Below are 21,896 nucleotides of genomic sequence, written 5' to 3' on the forward strand. Positions count from 1 at the left end.
TCAAGGGTGTTTTCTGGCCCTTTGCTGTGGGATTAGAGCTCTTTGAAAACCCTAGCTAGAAAAAGAGGTGGGGGGAAAGGGAAGAAAGCAAGGTGAAATGTAATTTCCTCTTTAATATAGACTGTCATTTAATCTAATATTATAGAAAATGATTAGATCTTAAAAACCTATAAATTACACTTGACAACTCTCTGTTGTGTCTCCACTCTCCCCCTCGGCAATTCCACCCCACAACAGTGGGCTGTGGCTGAGAGGAGCTCTTTCAATGTAGTTTGTTTATTGGCTCTTAATGAGAAGCGATTAATCTAAATCACCATGGGGTGGATCCTTTGTGAGCTTTGGAATAGGAAGTGGCAGTCTGAACTTTTGACAAATATGCTGTTCCATCTTTAACAACACAGAGCTGGTGAGGGTGTGTATGGTGTTTTCTGCCTCTGAACAGTGAGGGGAGTGTGCGCGCATGCACACACGGGCACACACACACGCGCGCGCACACACACGCACCAGCAGTCACCAGGGCAAAATACAAAGCTGCATCCGTTGGGCACCTGCATCTCTCACCGCTTCAGTCTTTCCTCTCCTGGTCTCCCCACCCTCCCTGGCTGAGGCAGCCGGGCTCCTCATTAAGTCGTTACCTGGAAGGCCTTCTTCTCTGTTTATTACTGCTATTGTGGCGCTCTCCCCCCTGCCTGTCTGGGGACCACCCAGCCCAGGATGATGGATCATTACAGAGAATACCTGCCTGGCAAAATTGCTACCTCTCTGTCCCTTCCCCTCCTGCTTCACGTTGGGAAAGAGAGGAAGCAACACAGAACAACCAAAGACCCAAAAAAGCCCCAAAGAGGGGGAAAAAAACAGTACACACACATACTGCCAAGGGTTCTTTTGTTTGGGGAGAATGGGGTCAAATTTGCCATGGAAGGGATGGAAACAAAAGAGGGAGGGTGGTGGACAGAGACCTGAGGGATAAAAACCTCCTAGTCTCTCCTGCTCTGTTTGATTTTTTCCCGCCCTTTTGTTTGCACTCTCTCTGTCCTTCCCTTGCTGTGTCCTCGCCCTCCTTCACTGTGTCGCTGATACAGAGCACAGCAAGGAGAAAGCGCTCAATGTGGGAGGTCAAGTTCTGAGTTTAAGCCCCACTTTTCACACTTGGTGACCAGCTGTGACCTTCAGCAAATCGCTCAGAGCAGGCCGGGCACTTCCTTGCCTCTAGGACGGGATGTGCTAGGCAGGAGAAACGGCCTCCCCAAAACATCCTGCTCTGTGGCCATGTGAGGTTACATGACAAGGGCGGATTAGAGTTCTCCACGAATTAAGGTTGTTCATCAGCGGACACTAGACTATTTTACTGATCTTGTGGCTCTCCCTTTCCCTGCCTGTCTGGGGACTGCCTGGCACAGGATGATGGGTCATTACAGAGAGTACCTGCCTGGCAAACTTGCCAGGGAACCTTCTGGGTTTTCCAGGTGGGCCATTAGAATCACAAGGGTCCTTAAAAGTGCTGTGGACAAGCAATGTCACCTGCATGTCAGTAAACAAAAGATGTTGAGGCCATCAAACCATCAGGCTGACTGTGCCCCCAGAGGGGAGCCAGGAGGGAGAAAAACAGGATCCTGGCCCTGGATCGTTCAGGTGCATGTCAGAGTGTTGCCAGCAACTAGGTTCTTGTCCTGTCGCAGAAAGAACTCAGAGATGAACCGGGGAGGTGAAGAAAGTAAAGTGAGGGTTTATTGAGAGATGGATGGTACACTCTCAAGGGGAGAGCGGCTCAGGTGAGCAGCTGCCTTGAGTTTCTTTGGCAGGTTGGTTACATAGAGAGTAAAAATAAATGTGCGGAATATTCATTGGGGAAGGAAGGGTTTAGGGTCTATTCCCTGATTTTCATCCAACTCCACCTTCCCGACAGGAGGAGGGGTTTTTTCCTTATTCAGTCTGGATCAGAAGTGTGGTGGCATCCGTGCATGATGGGTACTTCTAATCTGCAAGGCTAATTATTGAAATGAGGGCATAATGAGCAAAGGTTACATTCAGACACTGGAGATTCCTGCCTTTCTCACCTTTCTTTGTCAGCCTCCAGGCCACCTGTTACTCCAAAAGGTGTGACCACTTATCAGCCCAGAGGTTCCTGCTTTTCATTCTCTGCCCAAGGATCCCTGTTGTTTGCATGATGTGTGCTTTCCTGCATTTGGCCCGTGCCCCCCTTTTTGCCCAATTCTTGCCACTTGGCCTGTGTCCCCCTTTCTCTGCTCAAATCTAGCTCTCTGCCTGCTCTAACAAAAGAAATGATTCCAGTGAGCCCAGACGCTTGCATCTTCCTATACACAGAAAAACGCTAAATTCCTTAACTTGAGATGTTTGTTTTTTCTTAAGTGAGCAGTAATATCTTGATGTTCTGACTACCTGGTTTTTGTTGCAAAAACTCCTGTGTATCCTGGCTCCTCCCTGACCTCTTCAGAGCCATCCCTCAGAACGACCTTGAGAGGCTGCCTCCCGGGCTTGAGGTCCTCAGCAAGTCCACCGAATAAAACGTAATTCTCAACTTTTAGGTTGTACTTTTTTTTTAAGTAGACAGTTTGTAAGAGGGAAGAAAAATCAGAGTGATGTGATATGAGAAAGATTGGACTGGCCGTGGCTGTATTTGAAAATGGAAGGGGGCCCTGGACCAGGAAGTCAGGGCAGCCTCTACAGGCTGGAAGAGGCAAGAAAACAGATTCTCCCCTAGAACCTTCAGGAAGGAATGCAGCCCTCCTGACACCTTGATTTCACCCCAGTGAGACCCATTTGGGGCGTATGACATCTAGAACCGTAAGATAATAAAATTGTATTATTTTAAGATGTTAAGCTTCTGGTAATTTGTTTCCAGCCACAGGAAACCAATACAGTGGGTAATAACCCCCACCCTGCCTTCCTAGGAGAGCAGAGTGAGGATGGAGGGGAAAACAGCTGTGGAAAGGCTTGGACAAGTATAAACCGCCGTGCCACTGTGGACTGAAATAAACGCACAGCCCAAGAGTTGAGAGTTGTGTTCTATTCGGTGGAGTGGAACCCCTTCAAGCCTGGGATGACAGCTTCCCAGATGGCTCTGAGGGACTGCTCTGAAGAGGCAGGGGAGGAGCCAGGATATATGGTGGTTTTACAACAAAGACCAAGTAGTTGGAACATTAAAAGACGACCTGTCAACTGTGGAAAACCAGACATCTCAAGTTAAAGCTTTTCTGCATATGGGAAGGCACAAAGGTCTGGGCTCATTGAAATCATTCCTTTGATATACACCAAGCTATCTAGGGCCAGTGTCCTGTTCTTTCCTGTCCTCAGGGGGCACCACTGGGGGCCGCTGCAGAGGCCAGGCTGCCTGCTGGCTTGCATGCATGCTCCCCCCACTCACTGTTGGGGGTGGTGGTAACAGCTCGTGACTTGATGGCCACAGCATTCTTTGCTTACTGATGTTTCCTGGAGGCTTGCAGTATTTTTCGTTCACAGTCCCCCCCTTACCCCTTGCAAGTGTGGGTGAGGACTGAGTTCTAACTCGTGTTCACATGATCATCATTCTTATTGGGCCAGGGTGCTCCCAGCAGGTAGTGACCTTGCTCCCAATGCTAATGAAGAAGACCTCAGCTGCATAGTCTCTTCCAACCAGCCCAGGACGTAGGCTATTTCCAACCATATTTACTCTCCTAATGGTTTTCCTCAGGATAACCTACTGGTTGTCTTGCCTCTCTTAACTAGAATAATCATTCCCAAACAGCTAATCCTAAAAGGGTTAGGTCCCTGAAAATTGCTTAGGTTGAAAGCTTCTCATATGATGAATTCGAGATCCAATGGGAAAAATAAGATTAGCAGATGAACTTATGAAAGCCCTCGTCCCTTTTTTTTAATGTTCACTAAATGAAATACTAAAGATAGCACACTAAATAAATACTGTATCAGTGACAATCTGCAATTCTTAAATTACTCGTAATGGGTACTGTGCAATTAATTTCCGTTTACCATCCCTTGTGCACTAGAATCTTTTCAGGATCTTCCTCCCCCGCAGCTTCAGCAAGATGCTTATAAATTAGGTTTGTTTTGTGGTAGATGTTATGCATGCTAGTGAGAATTTTTTTCTTTATCTCTTCGTATAGTCATTGCCTTTTTGGTTTTAGGATGTTAAGCAGTGACTCAGCTCTGGGCTTTCTCTGTGGCCCCAAATGTGCACAGTAGCAAGTTGGATGCTTGACACAGCGAACAATTTGGCTGATCTTGATTCAACTAGTTTGATATTTTTCAAAGCCTTACCCAATACACCTGGTTATTATCTATGCCTATGACAATGTTGACTGAAATAAACGCGCAGCCTAAAATTTAAAAGTTACGTTTTATTTGGCGGGAGGACTCGAGCCAGGATGACAGCCTCTCAGATTGGTTCTGAGGGACTGCTCCGAAGAGGTAGGGGAGGAGCTAGGATATATAGGAGCTTTACAACAAAGACCAGGTAGTTGGAGCAATAAAAGATTACTTGTTATCTAAAGAGAATTAGGCATCTCAAGTTAAAGAATTTAGTGCTTTTCTATGTATGGGAGGAAGCAAACATCTGGGCTCACTGAATTCATTCCTTTGACAAGCACCCAGCTATCTAGGGCCAGCATCCTGTCCTTTCTTATTCTGAGTCCACCCAGAGTGCACCGTTGTGAGTGGCTGCAGAGGCTGGGCTGCAGGCTTGTCTTCACTGGGGGGTGGCAGCAGCCACTGATGACTTGGTTTCAGCCTTCTCTGCTCACTGACATGCTTGCAGTATTTTCACTCACATTGGAGTCTTTTCGTTCACAATGTTAAATTCCTTAAAGGCAGAGAGAGACACTGCTATCACATCCTCCGGTCTCAAGTCCTCCCGCCAAATAAAACATAACTTTTAACTTTTAGGCTGCGCATTTATTTCAGTCGACAATATCTAGGTGGTAAAGTGAGACGAAGTTGAGGGAAACAAAATTTAACTACTATCTTGAAATATATACATGTATTTATGATATTTCAAATATTTTAAACAGAAAACCAGTGCCAAGTGTGATAACAGATTTGCCAATGGGGTTCCTGGAAGGTGGAGGTCATTCTCCTGGAACATTCAGGAGGCTTCCCGGAAGGGAGGGAATTAAAGTTGACCTGGAAGGAAGGCATGGACAGGGAAGATGCAGGACTTTCTAGGTAGGCGGGGAACATGCGCAAAGATAGATCTGTCAGAGGAGTAGGCAGAGTGATTTGAAGCAAAAAATAGGGAAAGCTGGCTAGAGCATATCGTTGTGTTTAAAGATCAAGCCTGAGGACAGCAGGGGACCCAGGTATAAAGTGTCTGAGGTGCCAGACTTGGTTTTCATGACCTGCTGAGGGTCCTGGAGTTTCTTGTAGCAAAGCGATGCTGTGATTACAATCAGAACTGAGGTGGGGGAGACCCGTCGAGCAGAGCAAGGTGGGCTGGATAGTTTAGAATGTGGGTAGAGGGACATTGGAGAGTCCTACTCCAGACAGGGCACCAGGACCACCGCCCTCTGAGTTGGGAGGTGCTCCGGTTACTATGGACACTAGGTGCCCTGGCTACCCCTCCTTCACCCATGCCCGTCCTGCCCTCGGAGCAGTGCTCACACCGTGCACGGGTATTTGTCGAGCTTCTCAGTTTTTTTCAAGGGCAGGCAGTGGATGGCATAACCCTGCTAGGATTCTTGAAGGGGCTAATGCAAGGGTGTGTGTGTCGGGGGAGGGGAGCAGGGTGGGAGAGAGAGGGAAAGAAAGAAAACATCTCATTATTATAAAGGTAACGTCTGCTCTTTGCAGAATATTAGAGAAATAAGAGATAAGTGTAAATAAAAAAGAGAAGAGCATAAAGAAAAAAAAGTGTAAAGCAACAAAGAAAATTACTCACCATCTTGCCACACAGGAATAACTACTGTTAACATGTAGTGAATTTTTCCTTCGAACTGTTTATGCATAAATATGGGCATGAGTTCTAAACAATTTTTAACAAAATTAAGATCTCACCTCATGTGTTTTCAGCCTGCTTTTTTTATGCACTGTTTCCACATTGGGTTATTTTTCACGTGTCATCAAGCTATTTGAGTTCATACTTAATAGCTGCATAATATTCCATTGAATGGATTTTGCCTACTTTATTTAATCCTTCTATCAGATATTTGGGTTGTCTCCAATGTTATATTGTTATAAATAACACTGAGATGAACATACAGGTGCATAAGCCTTTTATTGGGTCCCTGATGGTTTTCTTGGACGGATTCCTAGAAGAGAAATTACAGGGTCAAAGGTATGAATATTTATGAGTCTTGTTGCATATTGCCACAATGCTTTCCAGAACGGTCATGCCAATTAACACTTGCATCAACACTGCCTGCCCGCCTGCTTCGCTCCGCTGCCTTTGCCATGGTCACCGGCATCCTCCACGTCGCTAGATTCAATGGTCAGTTCTCAGAACTCATCTTATGGAACTGTCAGCTGCACTGGACACAGCTGCACACTCTCTTCCCTGATAGCACTTTCTTTCCTTGGTGTCCAGGTTTTGAGGACACCACACTCTCTGGGCTTTCCCTTTCCTTCTCACACTCCATTTCTGGCCCCTCCTTCTCTCTTTGACCTTTGAACAATGTGCTGGAGCTCAGCGCTCAGACTCTTTTCTATCTGTTTGCTGTCTCTGTGACCTCCAGATTCACATCTTTAAATGCTATTCAAACTCTGGCATCTCCTAAATTCTCATCAGCAGGCCAGCCCACTCTCCTGGAAATAACCTTGTATATCCACTGTCTGCTCCTCAGCCCCTCTGGATGTCTAGTAGGTATCTGAAACCTAGCCTTTTCAAAATCATGTTCCTTGTTTCCAAAGCCCCCGATCTGCCCCTCCCATAAGCCTTCCTAGCTCATAAACACCAACTCTGTTTTCTCCATTATTCAGGCCAAAAACCTATCTGACAGTTTGAGTTATTTCTAATTTCTGATTATGATGAGCAACACAGAGATGAACATACAGGTATAAAACTTTTTAATGGGATTCCTCACTGTCTCTTACTCCCCAGTGCTAATCTGTAAGCAGACCCTTTCACTTTTCCTTTCTACCCACAGATGGACCACATCACAATAACCAAGATGGCAGGTCAGGTTGTCAACCTCTCCCATCGGGGTCATTTCAGTGGCCTCCTACTGGTCACTCTGATTATTCCCCCCTGCTATTCCTCACCTCTCACAATGCTCTGTTCAGCCAGGGTGGCAGCCAGAGTGACAGGATCAAAATCCAAGCCATAGCCCACAGCGCCTTGCTCCGAGCCCACCGGTGCTGGGCATACCACTTGGGAGAGAGCCAGCGTGCTCCTATTTCCTACCGCCCCCGTGTTTACACTCTGCCTCCTTCACTGCTCTAGCTCACTGGGCTCCTATATCCTTTCTCCAGTGTCTGCTTCTCACTGAGGCCTCTCCTGACCCCGCTATTCCAACCACAGACTCTCTCCTTCAGCACTTCCGACCTCGCCTGCTTTATTTTGTGCTAGAGGACTTATCACCGTCTGATAAGCTGCATGTTTTACCGATTTGTTTGCTTTCCTCCCTTACTAGGAGGCAAGCTCTCTGAGGGCAGAGGTTTTCAGCCAGTTTGCTTATTGCTCTTTTCCAGTCCTTACAGTAGAGCCTGGCATTAAACCAACTCCATAAATCATGGTTGATGAATAGTGTTTATGTGTTTGTTTGATTAGTTTTCAAATTCCTCAGCACATTGTTTTATCTCATCTTATATCTAATTTTATATGTTTTCTTTTTGTGTTTTTACAAAAATATAGTCAAATACGCATAACATAAAAACTTACCATCTTAACCATTTTAAGTCTAGTTCAGTGTGTTACATTCACATTGTTGTGCAGCCGGTCTCCAGAACTCTTTCCATCTTGTAAAACTAAAAGTCTGAACTATTAAACAGCAGTATCTCATTCTCCATTTCCCCCAGCCCCTGGCAACCATTATTCTGCTTTCTGTCTCTGTGAACTTAACTACTCTAGGTGCCACATACAAGCGGAAATCATATAGTATTTGTCTTTTATGACTGACTTATTTCACTTTAGATAATGTCCTTACATTTAATCTATGTCATAGCATGTGTCAGAATTTCCTTCCTTTTTAAGACTGAATAATGTTCCATTATATATATAGCTCATTTTGTTTATCTAATCCTCCATCAGTGGACACTTGGGTTGCTTCCCCATTTGGGATATTGTGAGTGATGCTACTATGAACATGAGTGTACAAATATATCTTTAAGACCCTGCTTTCAAATTCTTGGTGGTATATATATCCAGAAGTGAAAATGCTGGATCGTATATAATTCCATTTTTTTAAATTTTTTGAGGAGCTATAGTATTTTCCATAGCAGCTGCACCATTTTACATTCCCACCACCAATGCACAAGGCTTCCAATTTCTCACCAAATATATTTTTATATTTATATATATTTTTGGAAAAATGTCTATTTAAATCCTTTGCCCACTTTTTGAGTTGTTTATTTTCAGTGTTTTTTTTGATATTTCTTTTTCCTGATTAACCTTAATGATGGATGCGTTACTGGGGATGCTTGAAGGACAGGTAGAAATATGCTTAATACCGTGGGCTGGGTTGGAAAGGTGGGGAGTCTAATCCTGGCAAGGAGAATGGCATTTGTAAAGGGTAACAGGTGAAACAGACATGCCTATAAGCATAAATACACACTGATGTTCTATCTGAAAGATGTGTATGTAGTTTACATTCTTTCCCATAATAGAATACATATACATAGATATGTGTGTGTACACAGATTACAACAAGTTTTCTCAGTAGCAGCACTATTGACGTTTTGGGCTAGATGGTTCTTTTCATCTGGTGCCATCCTGTGCATTGTGACTGTTTAACAGCGTTCCTGGCCTCTGCCTACTGGATGCTAGTTGCTCTCTCCCCTGCCCCTAGTTGTGACAAGTAAAGTGTCCCCAAGGTCAGGGGCATGGATGAAATAGGTGAAGGGGATCAGAGGTCCGATGGGCCAGCTGTAAAACACGTAAGTCATGGGGGATGTAATGTACACACAGAGAATGGAATCAACGATACCGTAACAGCTTCGTAAGGTAACAGGATGCTATCTGGTCTCATTGTGGTGATCATTTCAAAATGTATAAAAATATGAATCACCATGTTGTACACCTGAAACTAATGTAATGTTGAGTGTTAATTATAACTCAATAGAAAAAAAGTGTTTCCATGCCTTGTTAAATATCCCCTGGAACGCTTTTTCCTGCCAGCAGTGAACCTCAGCTATAAGAAGGGATGTTAAACAGACAGAGAGAGAGAGATGGGAGGGGTGGGGGAGTGAACGCTGGGATATTGTTATATTGTGATTAAGAGCCTTATCTGTAACAGGCTCTATTTGTGTGTAAGTCAATATTCAACAACATATCGATTATGTCAGTAGGTTTAGGGGCCAGCCTAAGGAATCTCTCTTATATTTTTTTTTGTGAGCTTGTATTGATATTATTGTTATTTCTTACTGAGCACTAACTGTGCTAAGAGTCTCCCATTAGGACTCAATTATACAGTAAATTATAGCATTTCAACTTTTCTATTCAGGAGAATGTCTACTTACTCTTATTCAGAGACAATTTTCAAAGCGTTAAACTACAATTTGTTTCCTTTGCATTTCTGGGCTCTCTGGCTGAGTGAAAGGCTGAGAAAACTCTAGCTTTCACCCCATTGTATAGATTGCACACAGGAGAAACACAGAGGATAGCAATTGAATCAAAGTAACATATTCATTAATTTTACAGTTCGGATATTGTAAGACTCACCCAGCAGCAGGAAAGTGGAAAGGTTTCTGGGGAGGATTTTGACATGTCCAGTATCGATTTGGACTGGTTTAGACACAAATAAGCTTTTAAATCTAAGTTGCTGAAGCAAAGCCCCTGCCTGATTCCCAACTTCCACCTGTGTTCCTTGCAATTTACAACCCACCGTTAAAATTAGGACCACTATTCAACTTTCCCAGGAATTTCCTGTGTGAATGAAAAATACTGCCTGCCGTGTGTGTCAGTAAACAAAGGATGTTGCAGCCGTCCAGCCATCACACTGCAGCCACCCCAGTGGTGAGCCCTGCGGGAACTCAGGATGGAAACGGAGTGCCCACCACCCCCAGTGGTGCCCCCTGAGGACACTCAGGATGAGAAGCTTAGGATAGTGGCCCTAGAGAACTAAGGTGTGTGTCAAAGGAATGATTTCAGTGAGCCCAGACTCTTGTATCTTCCTGTACATAGAAAAGTGCTGAATTCCTTAACTTGAGATATCTGGTTTTCTTTATTTAATAGTAATCTTTTGCTATTCCGACACCTGGTCTTTGTTGCAAAAACTCCTGTATATCCTGGCTCCTCCTTTACCTCTTTGGAGCAGTCCCTTAGAGTGAGCTGAGCAGCTGTATCCCAGGCTTGAAGTCCTCAGATAGTCTGCCAAATGAAACATAACTCTCACCTTTTAGGTTGTGCATTTTTAATTCGATACTTGCAAAAAGAATTATGAGTAAAAAAAAAAAGATATTGCACCATCTGTATGTTGATAAACTCTAAAACTTGTCCATCTCTAATTTGAGATAGAGACGATTTGTGTACAGTGAACAGCCAAACCTGGAGAGACCAGCTGTGTGAGGTTCTCACTCCTAAGGCAGTAATGTGTTTTGTTCCTTCATGGGCTGCAGCCTCCCACTGAAGAGATGAGAGTGGTCATTCAAAGAGCAGTTGCAACTACCTGCTGATTGGTGTTCATTTTGGCAGTGTTGATATTTGCTAACAGAGTGTTTTTTTTCTTGATATGTTGCCAGGAATGTAAAAATGCATGTAAAATAAGTGTAAACTGTAGTCTTGTTCTCCCCCACCCTTTCTTGTTTTTTTTAATAGCAAGAAGATACATAATATGAGATCGACCTTCTAATCATACTCTTCCAGCTGTGCAGTGCAGTGCTGTTAACTATAAGCACAGTGTTGTACAGCAAGTCTCTAGAACTTGATCATCTTGCTTGCCTGAAAGTTTATACCCATTGAAGAGCATCTCCCCTTTATCCCTATCACCCATCCCTTTGGTTTTTATCTACAAAACTCAGGAGTGATGGGAGCCAAAAGGGAGGCAAATAATCCCCAAATCTCCAACCTGCTTGGCATCACTTCTGACTTTAGTTGTGCTCTTGTCCTGGGTGGTTTCTAGATAAAAGTTAGTGTTGATTTAGCAGTTATGATCATGTGCTAAGCTCTTTAATCATTATCTTATTTAATCCTCTCAACAGCATGGTAAGTTAGATACAATTATTAACTGCTTTTTTCATAGATGAGTTAACTGGTTGGAAAAATTGAGCAATATCCTCACATTTACACATAAAGTAGCAGACTGAAGATTTGAACTTGCCACCTGCCCCCACAGCCTATGGCATCAATAACCCTGCTTCACCGTGTTTGAAAGACCCCCTTTTCCTCTTCCAGCACACGAATACACCCACTGTAGGTCTAGTGTCAGGACAAGCTGGATGAAGGATCAAAGCAAAATGAAGCAAAATCAAAGAAAAACAAAACAAAACAAAAGTCTCCCATGGGAACTCTTACCTGTTCCTATCATTAAAATCACGTAAATGCAGAATTTGCTGACATGTAAACAGGCATCGTCCTTGACTGTATATATTTGGGATCGAAGACTGAAAGGCAAGGGTTGTAAATTTCTTTGCGTCTGTAGGATCAAATTATCATAACTTTACCAATAGTCACGTTCCTATTTTATAAATTTAGTCCACAGACATATTTAATGTGGGTGTAATTTTTTTTGGTGAAAATTTCATGTTAAACATTTTACAGAAAGATGTGTACTTTTCATTTTGGCACAGTCCTTAGCATTTGCTTTATCTGCTCACTCACTTAATTTACTTGCTTTGCCCTCTTAGGCATTTGCCTTTGAAATCTCTGCTTAACAATAAAAATTTGGGTGGACATGAGATGATTTTTTTAAATGTAGTTATAGAAGTAGTTACGTAGATTAACACACAATATAGGTATTTTACCTTGAGATTTAACTTCTGTCAAAGCTTTGCTTTCTTATTCTATTTATGTTAATATTATGGTCCCCTCCTTTTATTTCTTTTTTTTTCTTCTTTCTTTCCTTCCTATTATTCTGAATGTTAACATTCTGTTTCCCCCTTTGGATTCGTATTCACTTAATTCTTCATGCCTTCTTGGCCAAAGGTGGATATGAGTCAGAGGAGGAAAGGGGCTTTCTTGAAGGTGCTTTTTCATTATTATTATTTTTGGTGTGGATTTTGTAGAAATGGAAATGCTTTAAAAAAGGATGAAGCCCTGCTTCTCTGACTTCCACGTGTCCCTTGATAAAGATAACAAAGTGCAAAGGTTTCCAGGCCCAGAGAGAGAAGTGCTGGTCTGTGTACATGTGGCGGGATGTGGTGGCACTGGGGTCAATCAGAGGAGGCATTAGGCATTTTGCTTTCCTCCTCCGAGTTTCAGTTTCCTTACCTATAAGATGCCAGTAATGATACTTCACATAATTTGTTTGAGGTTTCAATAAAATATCCGGTAAAGCTCCCAGCACAGATTAGAAATCCAGCACATGTAGGTTTTGCCTTTCCTCCTTCCATTTTTCTCAGACACTAGGATTGAACACAGACATTGCCAGTGCCATCAGAGTATAGAAGAGGATTTCTGATGAGAGTGTCAGAGAAAGGTTGCAATAAAAATGTACTCTTGCCAACAAAAGATCCCTATGGCCGCCACACAATGTCAATACACCGTGTATATCAATGCATTTCTGCATGTGTGCATGCACATATGTGCCACAGTGGTGTGTGTGTATGCATACGTGTGCACACATATCTGCAGCTTTTGTGCGCCGAGTGATGTGTTTGTATAAGCAAGGATGCAGTGTGTGTGCAAGAAGAAACAGGGCTGGAAGAAGAGACTACCTTGCATGAGATATTTGATGGTAACCCTTATTCACTATATTGTAACTCATGGTATATAAAATAAAGTTCGTTTATGATGTTGGTCTTATCTTCTAATTAAAACCATAGGCATGAAGCTTCTTTATACCTGCATAAAATAAGCAGTTTAATTTCTCTGCACCAGGGGAGAAATGATTTCATGGCCTGTTATGTAGCCCATTGGTACATGGCGGGGAGCAAGAGAGGGAGGTTATGCAAGCCTCATTCTTTCCCAATATATTTGTCCTCGCAGACTCTACAAGGACCATGGGTGCATCCTCTGAGGTTTTTTCAAGGGCAGCAGGGGTGCTTTAACCTGTGGTCCCTACCCTTCACAGTGCCAAGGGAGGAGAAAGCCATTCTGTCTATGAATAGCCCATCTGAGAGCTTTTCCCCTAGATTATTCACACATGAATGAAAAAAAAATTATACTGCATCCATTTCTCAAAAATTTGCTGATAGCTAGTAATAACTTCTTTCAATGAAGCCAAAGCAAATATTTGAGAAAAAGAAAGTAAGCTTGTCTTGGAAGCTGTAAAAGAATAAAAGGGGAGAAGGACTATGAATCTTAGCAGTTAAACGTGTTGAATTTGTTTTAAAGCTTACTTTAGAATGCTAATATATACTATGGATAACATTTTAAAAATCCTGCTATTCAATAGTTTTGTTTTATGAGGTGTAGAGCTTTTTTTAGGGGGGAGCTTTACTTGGTACTCTGGGCGCCATGATGCAGACCGTGTGTAGAAGTAGCTCTAACAGCTGGTGGCAGTACAGCCTGACTGGAAACATAAGAGGAAATAAGCCCATTGGCTCATTCAGTCACTCAGCAAACATTAGGAACTCAAACAATTTGGGTTGAGCTGGATGATAAAGGCCAAATAAACCCCAAAACATACATAAAGGGTAAATTATGTCAGGCTATTTTCAGAATTTTAGTATTTAGGAAGATCAGAGATAAACCATTGAATGGTTTTTAGTACAAGAATGTGAGAATCAGATTTGTATTATAGGATGATTATTCTGGCCACGGTGTGCAAAGTGGATTGTAGGGGACGTGGTTAAAGCTGTGAGATTGAGTCGGGTGTTTTACAGGAATCCAGTACAGAGATGGTCACATTTTGGTCTAAGGCCATCACAGTGGAAAGGGAGAGAATGGACCTGATTTTAAAGTTAATTAGTGGGAAAAATTCACAGAGCCTAGCAACTAATTAATTATAGGAGGTGAATGGAAAAGTGGAGGTAGGGGTGAATCTCCGGCTTTTGGTTTCATGGGAATGGTTGCGGGAAGCACTCACTGAACCAGCAAACAGCCCTGCAGGAGGAGCAGGGTTTGGATGAGTGGGGTACACAGCGGGGCATGTTGTGCTTGAAGGATTCACACAGAAGGTACCAGGCAGCTGAGTTTTCAAGTCTGAAATTGAGAGGAGGAGACCTCAGATTGACATATTTAACTTGTGAGTTGTCCCCAGACAGGTGGTAAGTGGTAATAAAATAAATAAATAAAATTGAGAGAGGAAGAGGTCACTGAAGAACAGTGTGGTGACGGAAAGGAGAAGAGGGTCAAAACTGAGGGTTGAGGAATGGTCTTATTAGAGGGATAATTAGAGAAAGTTGACTATTCCAAAGAGACGGGAAAGCCAGATGAGTATGATGTCGTGGACGCCCCTGGGCGAGAAGGCTTCCAGAGGAAGGGAATTATCAGTGGTAACAAAGACAGCTTAGAGGTGCACTAAGGGAAAGGTCTGCGTGTCTCAGTGGCTGTTGGATTTAAATACTGGAAAGTCTCTCACACCTCTAGTGAAACCAATACCACTGAGGTCCTGTAAGTAGAAGTCAAATTGCACTGGCTGGAGGGGGCTTTTGAATACGGTAGACGGTAATCCTGGCTATCACGTGTCAAGAATACGCATTAGGCCAAGTGCTCAAAGCCAGTTCTGGTGCCATCAGACTCAGTTATTGTTGAGGACAATGAGGCCTCTAGAGGTTAAGAGACGTTCCAGGGTGGTGGTATGCCCAGAGAAGGGTTGAGATGTGACCCCGCTCCCCCTGATGCAGACGCCTTTCCACTGCATCACTCTGTCCGTTTGGCTTGGGGATGACAGAGTTTCCTGAGTGTCGGTGTTTGTCCTGAAGGCCTTTGGGGATATGGGCTTTGGAAAATATCTAGAACAAATGGATCAGGCAACAACTTAAATCAATTAAAGCATTAAAACAATTCAGGAAGGAGAAAACAGTGGGATCCGTCTGATGACTGAAGAGCAACAGGGCAAGAGTGTGAGGGAGAGTGATGTGGGAAACTGACAGACAGAAGAGGAGGAGAGAGATGGTCCCAGGATGGTCCCTTGAGGGTCCCAAGGTCAGGGAACAGTGGCCCATAAGAATATCCTTCCAGCACTTAGCAGGACGAGTATAAGCATCAAAAATGAAAATATGTAAGAGGTGCACGTCAGAAAAACGAGGCCTCATTTGTATGCAGACCTAACCTCGCACAGTCTTTTAGTTCAATTCTGCAACGATGGACTAAATCAGGGAAAAAATGCCAGTGCTTCATCTAAAGGCCCAGACGCCCCTTTCTGTGCTGTGATATACACGTGCAGATGACTTTGTATTTCTGCCTTAATTCCTTGTATTTGTTCTCTCCTGCTAACTCGTCTGTATTTTCTCCTCTCTGCTTTCTTCAGATCATGCTTCTTGGTGATCCTGAAATAGAGAGCAGCATATTGATCAGCTCAGACGAGGGTGCGACCTATCAGAAATACCGGCTCACCTTCTACATCCAGAGTCTGCTCTTTCATCCCAAGCAGGAGGACTGGGTGCTGGCCTACAGCCTGGATCAAAAGGTGAACCTGTACTCCTTTCATTCACATCTTGTCCCCCAGGTACCGCCCGGTGAAAAGCACTTGCTTACTCAATCCAAGTGCTGGTGGCGATTCCACGACATTTCCTCGTTCCAGCCAAGTTGATCATGTCTGCCGCAACTAACCTTCCTTCCTCCTCTTTAATATCAAAACATGCAAGCAGGTGTATTTCATTTATTGACAAGGCTGTTGATCATGGCACAGGTTTAAGATGGTTTTCTCTATGTTTTTACTCGTTTGATCTTTAAAACCACTCTGGGCTGTAAGTAGGAAATGTGTATTCATCATACTTTTATGGAGACTGTCGTAAACAAAGGTGCAGAAAAGTTAAAGTGCTTGCTCACACCCACTCAGCTAGTAGCTGGAGGAGCCAGAGCTTGGATGCTTATGTCCGACTGCCCGTCCAGGCATGTCCCATCACACCATGTTCCCATTGTCCAGGCGTATCCCATCACACCATGTTCTCATTGTCTGGGCGTATCCCATCACACTATGTTCCCATTGACCAGGCGTGTCCCACCACAGCATGCTGCCTTAAGTTGGAATATCCCATTGTTCTCAGTTTAGCAAAGGAAGGGAAACCTCAAACGTGGCCCTTTTGTTATTTTTCTAAAAGTACATCCAAGACAGAGTGGCCCAATATGTCCTCCTCTTTGAGCTTCAGATCCGCATATCCAGCTGTGTTTGATCTTGTCTCCTCTATGTTTCAGAAAACTCCCGATTCAACATTATTCCAAAGATGATCACCTGATCTCCCCCAACATAGTGGGTTCCCTTCCAGTATTTCCTAATGGTATCCATTTAGTTGCAAAAGTCAAGGACCTAGGAGGTATCTGTACGCTTCCTATAGTGTGTGTTCGTATTATAATTTGAGCAATATATTTCCCAAACGTACATCTTATGATTTCAAGCCTTTACTCAAATTCCTTCAGCATTTTTTCATCAGCCACAGAAAGCTGACGAAAGTCCTCAGTAGGCTCTGTTAGTGCCTACTTGGTCTGGTCCCTCTTTCTCTCTCCTGACCGTTACTACTTCCCTTCCAATGGCCGTCTTTCAGCCCCTCACCCCAGCAGTCCCCCTCCCTTTCCTCGTCCTGGGATCTTCTTCCCTAAAGTAAACCTTGTCACTACCAGCTCTCAGATCCAACGTCACTTCTACAGGACGTCTTCCCTAAACTCCCAGACAAAGTTAGATCCCCCGTGATGTTCTTTGTCATAACACAGTGCACCTTCCCTTCTGAGTACCTGCCACAGTGAGGTTTTCTGTTCACTGATGTGAATTTGGGATCATCTGCATTCCTCACTAGATTGCAAGCTCCAGGCAGGCAGGACGGTGTCTGGTTTTCCTCACTGTTGTGGCAGCAGCTCCTAGGACAGTGTCTGGTACTTAATAATGCTCAGTTAACATTTGCCAGCCAGATGAATTAGTGGATGGATGCAGAGGTGCTATGGTAATGAGCCCTTTACGGCTGATCCACCTATACTTCAGAGAAGAGACTTTAGATTATGCTTCTTTGCATTTCCTGCTTTCTCCAGAACCTTAGTACAATGCCTGATGCTAAACTATTATGTAACCGCGTTGTGGAGTCAATCAGTGAAAGGAAATAGATAATTACGAAAGCTATCTTGCATAGCGATGTCTACAGAATAACCTTGGTTGAAATAGCTTCTTCTCTCTGGTCTCTCTTTTAAGTTCTAAAACAGTATGTATTTGAATATGTAATTGTAAATGTGAGTGTGTGTGTATATGTATGTGTGTGATGTCAGCACTTTTAAACAATAGTTTCAACATAACCTTTATCTCTCTCATTAGTGGAGCCTCATGTTGGGCGCCAGGTGCTAAATGCAGTCCCCTAAGGATACCCACATGACATTTGCAGAGCAAAAGCCATGGCAAATACATTTCTTTCATGGCATCAAGTGGATATTGTATGAAAGACTTAGCCAAATGTCAGAGAGTCTGTGAATTTAGCTGCTTAGTATAGCCAGGAACTTTGAAGATATATTGAGAAAAATCATTTGGATGTTAAGTGGCTGTATAGTCATTTATTTAGGTGAAACTCAGAGAACTCTTTTTTTTTTAATTTTAATTTTTTAAATTTTATTTTATTGATTTATAGTCAGTTTACAATGTTGTGTCAATTTCCAGTGTAGAGCACAGCTTTTCAGTTTTACATGAACATACATATATTCATTGTCACATTCTTTTTCACCATGAGCTACCACAAAATCTTGTATATATTTCCCTGTGCTATACACTATAATCTTGTTTGTCTATTCTATACATACCTGTCAGTATCTACAAATTTCGAACTCCCAGTCTGTCCCTTCACACACCCCTCCCCACTGGCAACCACAAGTTTGTATTCTATGTCTATGAGTCTGTTACTGTTTTATATTTATGTTCATTTGTCTTTTTCTTTTTCTTTTTCTTTTTTTAGATTCCACATATGAGCGATTTCATATGGTATTTTTCTTTCTCTTTCTGGCTTACTTCACTTAGAGTAGCATTCTCCAGGGACATCCATGTTGCTGCAAATGGTGTCCTTTTTAATGGCTGAATAGTATTCCATTGCATAAATATACCACATCTTCTTTATCCAGTCATCTGTCGATGGGCATTTAGGCTGTGAAACTCAGAACTCTTAAACTTCATTTTCACTTATGCAGCAACAGGCAAGGTTAGAGGCAACAGATGTCTCATGTCAAGAGGTTGATAAACCAGATGCAATATGCCTTGTGTGTACACAGAAGTATTCTTTTTCTCTGAGTGCCCAGCACTGAGTGTCTGCAGCATTGCTTGTGAGGTACCCTTGTGGATACAATGCATTCAGGATACTTTCGGACTTCGTGGTGGCTTTTTCACCTGGTACAGATATTTGGAAATGTGACAGTGTGTGCTGATGGATTTTCCTAATCACACTGCACATTTCCGGACATATTGTTCCTTAAGTTCTCTTTCTTGTTGACATCTTCTGTGTAAAGTGGCTGAATGTTCTTTAGGCCCATAAAGTTCTAGCTGGTGCCCTGCCACTCTTTTAAATAAATGGTGTGAGGAGGTGAATAATGCCCCTGGCAACATTTATAGAGATGGTATAAAACACCTAGCCCCAGTCATCCAGGGTACAGCAGAGTTTATCTTTATTTGGGGATAATTTATTGGTGTAGAGTCAAGGTGAGGGATGCTATGGAAAAGCAAATGAAGATGCAAGGATGGTTGAGACTGATGGACAGATGTCTTATTTCAGTCTGCAGCCTTCTCTGATGTGCATGCGTTGAGGCGCTGGTTTCGACTAGAGAAAATGAAAAGTGCTAGCATGGAGGTAACTGCAGCATCGAAGGGAGATGTTTGTGGTGAGGAGCGAATCGATGTTTCCATTATTGTGCCTTTGATGAAATGCACTAGCAATTTCTTTAGAATCCGTAAGGCTGTCTCGTTGTGTTGTATGTATTACAAAAGACCTAATTGAATGATATTTTAAAAGGACAATATCCAATTGCTCTACCTTCCAAATTGCTACCCCAAAGCTGCAGGAGACTTGCCTGGAGACTTCATTCAGTAAAGGCACTGCTGGAGCATTAAGGAAATACCTTCTGGATAGAACAAAATTATACCTGGAAATTGAGAGGTGCACATAATGTGTTAATTGAGATGCTGGATGGCAGGTTGTCAGTCAGATGGGCGACACGGCTGCCTTCTACTGATCAGGGACAGGTTAGGGGTGAAAATGATCCAGGCTTTCCAGCTTCCAAAGCTGTGAAGGGATATGGAGGTAGGGGCAAATGCACCTTGCACTTGACCCTGTTGGAGGATCATGACTCTCCAGTTTCTGATGTGTCCTGCTCAGTGTGACTTGGGCTTTTGACTAGGTCCTGTTCTGGCCATCCTGTAGTTCCTGCTACTCCTAGTCCAGCTCCCCCTCTGCCTTACAGAGTCTCCTGTCATCTTGCGTTTGAATATTAAATGACTCATTACTTCATAAAAACAATTATAAGAATACTTTCTTGGGTATAAGAATCTTGGAGATGTTTTATAAGAATCTTTGAGATTAAAAAACAACAAACAAACAGTGGAAGTCAGAGGTAATGGTTGACCAAATTGGAAATAATAAAAGAAAAGCTATTCCTCCCCTCTCCTCTCAGAACCAAAGCTCTAGAGCATCTTTTGAGAGCTGTGTATTTACCAGCTCTTTAAGAGACAGGATTCTGTTGCTTCCATTAGGCTGTTTCCTCACTGATGACCGAAACAGTTCACATTGTGATGTTTTGGAATAGCTGGAGAGCTCAATAATCTTACTGAAATTGAGGCTTTTTGGAAAGATTTTGAGGACATTGCAGTCCCCTAGAAAGGTAGGTGCTGGTCTCATCTCTGTAGAAAGCTAAATGTTTAAACATCCCTCATTGTGACGAGAGACAATATAGTTTTTTAAAAAAATGGGTACATGCTCATGTGTTCACAGATGCGTACATCTGGGCACAGGGGGCCTTCCACGGAGGTGGAGAGTTGAAAATGGCTATTTTTCTGCATGAGACGTGGAAGTGCTCAGCCCTCTACTATCATTATCTTCTTGACAGAATGAAACTCACAAATCTAGCTGGCTTTGACGAGCAGAGATGAGGAGCTCAGTGGGATTTGAGACTATTGTTTTTCAGATGCTTCTGGGCTAGACTAGTCTAGAATTGCCCATAATTTCAAAGTAAAAACCACTCTCTGAAATACTAGCACACATAACGAAGGGTTACTGTTATGGTAGTTGGGAAGGAGGTGGGTGTGCAGCTATGGGTTTTTTGTTTTGTTTTGTTTTTTGATCACTGGCTACCCACCAAGTTCAATAGTAGCTGATGGAGTGATACGCTGGTTAAGAAGCTGATGCAGTTTTAGGCATGGTCACTGGCAAAACAGGGTCCCTGGCGGAGGAGATGGTGGTGGTCCCACGCAGGCTTATCTGATTGGACCCTACCTGGGGCTGCCACAGCATGAGCAGGACACTGGGGAATTAGGGCGTATCTGGCATATGGAGGGCCTGAAAATTCAAAAGGAAGTTTATACCTGTACTTCCGGAATGCGGGGTACAAATGAAGCTGGTCCTTTCATTTCTGTTCTCATATAAACCCTCAGATTAGAAAGAGGGTGGCAAGGAATAAATTGGGAGTTCAAGATTTGCAGATACTAATACACATAAAATAGATAAACAACAAGTTTCTTCTGTCTAGCCCAGGGAACTCTATTCAGTATCTTGTAGTAACCTATCATGAAAAAGCCTGTGAAAACAAATATATGCATGTATGGACTGAAACATTATGCTGCACACCAGAAATTGACACAGCATTGTAAACTAACTACTTAATGTCAGTTAAAAAAAGAAAAGAAATGTAATTATACTCAGAGCCTCCAGGATTAGCAGGTGATAATCACTTTCCATAGTAGCTGAAGCGTATTCCCCATAGAATAAGAGTGGGACTGAAGGATACCTTTTATTTAAAGAAAAGCATTGCATTATCATTAGGTCCTCTTCCATACCTATGAAATCATTTGTGTATCATTTAAGAGAAGGAAAACTCCGTAGCCCCTCTCACCTGTGGCGAGCCCACGCTGCTCTGACAGATGTCTCATCGGTACAAGAGGAAGGCGCTATCTCCATCTCCATAGAAACACCAGTGTCCACAAGGCCACATCCCTGAAGGTGAAAACAAAGACAACTGACTGAGTGAGAGTCGCCCTATTTTGTGTGAAGGAGGTGGTAGGAACACTGTGTTACTCAAATGTTAGCATTAATCTATTTGAGCTGAGTTCTGAAAGACACAACTGGTTTAGTGTACAGTACTGACTTGCCTTTAGTGAGAGGGGTGCAGTAAGAATCTCCAGCCACGGCAACATTGTCCACAAGAATATTAGCTCAAGGGAACAACCTTCAGCAAAAGTATGAATCCAATGGCCTTTGTCTTCCCAAGCCTTTGCTAAAATAATTAATGGAAGATGCAGCATATCTATGTATTAAGAAGGGTACTTGGGTACCATTTTCCACCACCATCTTTCCTGAAG

At 43.0% G+C, this 21,896-nt stretch overlaps 1 protein-coding gene across 1 annotated transcript in view; it reads left to right on the forward strand.

Annotated features, from left to right (window-relative positions):
• The window catches only part of SORCS3 (sortilin related VPS10 domain containing receptor 3), a 560,208-nt gene that overhangs the window by 288,256 nt on the left and 250,056 nt on the right, over window positions 1-21,896 (forward strand). Inside the window, exon 4 of the mRNA XM_006216335.4 lies at window positions 15,678-15,836. Within this exon, the coding sequence (XP_006216397.1) occupies window positions 15,678-15,836 (159 nt within the window). The remainder of the gene's footprint in view (window positions 1-15,677; window positions 15,837-21,896) is intronic.

This window comes from Vicugna pacos, chromosome 11 (assembly GCF_048564905.1).
Source record: "Vicugna pacos chromosome 11, VicPac4, whole genome shotgun sequence".
Classification (NCBI taxonomy): domain Eukaryota; kingdom Metazoa; phylum Chordata; class Mammalia; order Artiodactyla; family Camelidae; genus Vicugna; species Vicugna pacos.